General features: G+C 40.3%; 1 protein-coding gene across 1 annotated transcript; it reads left to right on the forward strand.

Annotated features, from left to right (window-relative positions):
- The first annotated feature begins 584 nt into the window (after positions 1–584).
- Lsm5 (LSM5 homolog, U6 small nuclear RNA and mRNA degradation associated) lies at positions 585–3,549 on the forward strand. The gene is made up of 5 exons (XM_051151599.1): positions 585–695; positions 1,681–1,776; positions 2,057–2,084; positions 2,880–2,952; positions 3,346–3,549. The coding sequence occupies exons 1-5, from the start codon at positions 650–652 to the stop codon at positions 3,376–3,378; spliced, it is 276 nt and encodes a 91-aa protein (XP_051007556.1). The 5' UTR covers positions 585–649; the 3' UTR covers positions 3,379–3,549.
- Positions 3,550–4,072: the final 523 nt, after the last annotated feature.

The following is a 4,072-nucleotide window of genomic DNA, read 5'->3' on the forward strand; positions in this document are numbered from 1 at the left end:
CTTGAAAAAAAGCAAAAAACAAACAAAAAAAAAAAAAAAAAAAAAAAAAAAAAAAAAAAAAAGAAAAGAAAAGAAAAGAAAAAGCCTGTAATAAATTCGACTCCTAGAAACGACAAGAAGAAATTAAATAAGTAGTAAAAATTAAAAGAAAAAAAAAAGCCCAAACTTGTGAATATCTGGTATGGAATATTTTTTAAAATAATGCTGCTTATGGGGTTTTCAGTTCTCTAGCCTTAAAAGTACCAGATTCCTTAAGAAAATGAGTAGTTGTTGAGGAAAACGCATAACCAGTTGATAGTGAGACATATGAATTGATTTTATTGCTCTGAAGAAAGATGCCAGGTTGAGATGCAACCTTCTTGGGGGGAAAAGTATCTGACTCAGAGATCTTATATGTTGTGGTCTTCCGGAGGCAAACAATCTCAGAAGTTCAACAAAATTTCAGGGGCACCATAGGGGTGTGTCCCATAGGTGGCACCATTAGAGGTCCTAACTATTCATTCTACCGACTCTCTCTGCGATCCATTAGTTACCTCTCTATCGCAGAATCGGCCTCCGATTAGTCTCGTCTGAGCTGGCTGTGGAGAAGGGCGGAAGCGCGCTCTTTTAAAGTCTGCGCGGGTGTCCTCATGCCACTTCCGGCGTGGCCATGGCGGCTAACGCGACCACTAACCCGTCTCAGCTCCTGCCACTAGGTAAACGTCTTCCCTGGGGAGCGGGCGGGTTGCTGCAGTTCCACGCTGGGGGCCGAGGCTGGGTCGCCGCCGTTCCCGGCCCGGCCGCGTCGCTGGAAGACCGACAGTTTTGTCTTTTGATGGCCTGCGAAGTTCCCATTTAGCGAAAAGACATGCTCGGCCTCCTTTTTGAGCTCGCCAGTTAAGATGTCACTGCGACCAGTCCAGACTCTCAGCTTGGCCTTTTCGCTCTCCAGATTAGGTAGACCCTGTAGTGTTCCTGGTGGGGTGAGCAGAGCGCCAAGGTCTACAGTGAATCTTAAAAAGAGAAATCTGGAAACTAGCCCCGTTATTCATAAACTCAGCCAGCAGTTCCCGCGTAGGGCCAAGCTACTATTGAATAATGAAGTTAAATTACAGCCGCCGTTTTCACATAGCACACCGGCAGCCATCGTGCTGAACAGTGCTGAGATGTTCACGTTGGTCTCTGATCACAGAGGGTGAAGGTTAGGAGAGAGAAGAAGTGGCAGCGAAGCTGGTGTCTAACCGTGTAGTTTTTCTCGGTAGTTTTTCGGGGCTGGTGACGATAGTGCATGTGGCGGTGGTTGAAAGTTTTTGCAGTGATAAGTCCAGTATATGCTAGATACTGTTCATCGGTAGAAACACGAGTGAGGAAAAACAGCCATGGGCTCGACCTCAAGGGGTGTGTGTGTGTGTGTGTGTGTGTGTGTGTGTGTGTGTGTGTGTGTGTGTGTGTGTGTGTGTGTGTGTGTGTTCGTGTATTAATCAACTAATTAAATAAAATCAGTCATATTAATCGCAGCAAAATAGAGCTAAGTGGAGAGTAGGACAAACATTTGTGTTAATGGTTGGACAGAGATTTGTGTATGATGGAGTTATTGAGTGACTGCTGTTTGCTTATCTTTAATGATAGGACAAGGGCAAGTAGGCAATCAGATGTTTGTTGAACTGCTGAGTGGATAAAACAACCCTTCCCCTCCCACAGAGCTCGTGGACAAGTGTATAGGATCAAGAATTCACATTGTGATGAAGAGCGATAAAGAAATTGTTGGTACGCTTCTGGGATTTGATGACTTTGTCAGTATCCTTTGAAAAAGCGGCGATGGTACAGGCTTTTGAAGACGTACTATACAAGTAAGAACTGTGGACAGATGATGTATTTCTGGTTATTACATTAAGAATAATCTTGTTTCCCAGGAACCTGGTAGCATCTTTAAGTGTGTTTGCTAAGAGAAGATGGGGTTCTTGCCAACAACAAACATTTTGAATTTGCACCATTGTGTTGAAAACATTTGAAACCAAACAAAAACATAAGCAGGAATAAATCCGATCTTGTTTATTTTCTTAACGTCAAATTTCAGATATGGTGTTGGAAGACGTCACAGAATTGTGAGTAGAGTTAGGAATTAAAGAGTTGGGGGCGGATCTCTTTTTAATTAAAGACAGGGGCTTTGGTTAACTTTTCTACTACTGTGACCAGACAGCATGACCAAGGGCATCTTATAAAAGGAGGTATTTAACTGGGGCCTTGCTGACAGTTTGAGAGGGTTACAGCCCATGACGTTCGTGGTGTGGAGCATGGCAGTAGGCAAGCAGGCGTGGGGCTGAAGCACTAGCTAAGCGTTTATATGTTGGGACAAACCATGAGCTAGAGAGAGCTAAGTGGGTATACCTAAGACTTTTTGAAATGTCAAAGTTACTAGTGACACACCTCCTCCAACACGGCCACGCCCCCTAATCATTCCCAGATAGTCAACCGACTGAGCACCAAGTTATTCAAATATATGAGCCTGTTGGGGGCCATTCTCACCGTTCTCATTTAAACCACTGTAGTATGATTGACTAAAGAAAATTACTTATTGGAAACACCTTAAAACTGAACCTTGATTTACTGGTATTTGTCAGGTTTGAGTTAGAGGCTTATTATCTTAGTATTATTCCTGAAATTCTAAGAAATCCTAGTGAACAAGCTTTACAGTAAGTTATATTTACATGAACACTACCCAGGGGGCAGTTTGTATTTCTGAAAATTATTTTCATTATATAAGTTCACATTTATAGGTAGGAATAACAGCTTTGGTGCTAGAGATTTAGCCCGGGGATAACTGTTAGGAGGGAAAGTGTTTCCAAAATACTGCCTTTGATTACTTGTTCATCTTGACTCCGTTTTATCTATTTATTTAGTGAAATTACACCAGAAGGAAGAAGGATTACAAAATTAGATCAGATTTTACTAAATGGAAATAATATAACAATGGTAAGACATTAAAACTTTTATTTTGAAATCACCTTACTTTTATGGTGAAAGGATTACGGAACTGACTTAAACTGCCTCTTAGTTGATAGTATTCATGGCCTAGACATGCTGAGGAAGGGAATGGAGCCTTTGGTGATCAGTGCCCCAAGACCATTGGGTCCTTAAGATTAGTTTGCTTCTTAATCTTTATGGCCTTTAGTTCATCGGGAAGCATTGCTGAAACTGTTAAGCATCAATTAATGATGTTGGAATTACTAACATATTCAGAACTGGAGATGATGGCAACTGGAGTATGGGGGAGAGACAAAGCTGGCTTTGGTCGATGAGGAACACTTGGGGGTCTTTAGGTGCTATGATAGTCTTATTAATAAACTTTTTTTTCCTCCAATGCAGCTGGTTCCTGGAGGAGAAGGGCCTGAAGTATGAATGGATTTCCTTGTCTCATGCTAGATTCTGTCTTTTTTCCCTTAAACCTTTAATGTTTAGATTCTATATGTTGAAGTTTCCTTTAAAGGGAAACACTTTGAAATTATAATCCAATTTTATAAGCTAATTATGGTTATTTTGGGAAAGAGAGAGTTTTGTCTTTTTTTTTTTTTAAGACTAAAAAATAAAGTTTTTTTTTTGTTAACTGTGATTTCATTTTTTTATGTTGAAATAGCTAGTGGAACAAATATAGTTATTTTGATACTTTGTTTCATATTGATTTCTGCTTATTTTCTTCCTCATTTATATTAATTTGATTGGGGCAGGGTAAGTCATTTTACTCAGAGGCTTGAGAGTAGGAGGGATGGAAGAAGTCTGTTTGATCTGATGTCCTCCAATGGCTGTTTTTCCCAGTTCCTTTGCCAGACATGAACTCTGTATCTCTTGTTTTCTTTTCTAAGTTTTCTCTTTCCAGGGTTTCCTCAGGTTGTGTTTTTATTATTGTTTCCATTTTCATCTTCAGATCTTGAACCATTTTATTGATTTCCTTCACCTGATTGCATTTTCCTGAATTTCATCCAGTGACTTATTCTTTTCCTCTCTATAAACTTCTGTCATGGCCTCTCTAAGGGCCACAGTCTTTTTGGCTGCATCTTCTTGTATTCCTTTACAGATTTTATTCATTTCTTCCATT

This window comes from Acomys russatus, chromosome 10, assembly GCF_903995435.1.
Source record: "Acomys russatus chromosome 10, mAcoRus1.1, whole genome shotgun sequence".
Classification (NCBI taxonomy): Eukaryota; Metazoa; Chordata; class Mammalia; order Rodentia; family Muridae; genus Acomys; species Acomys russatus.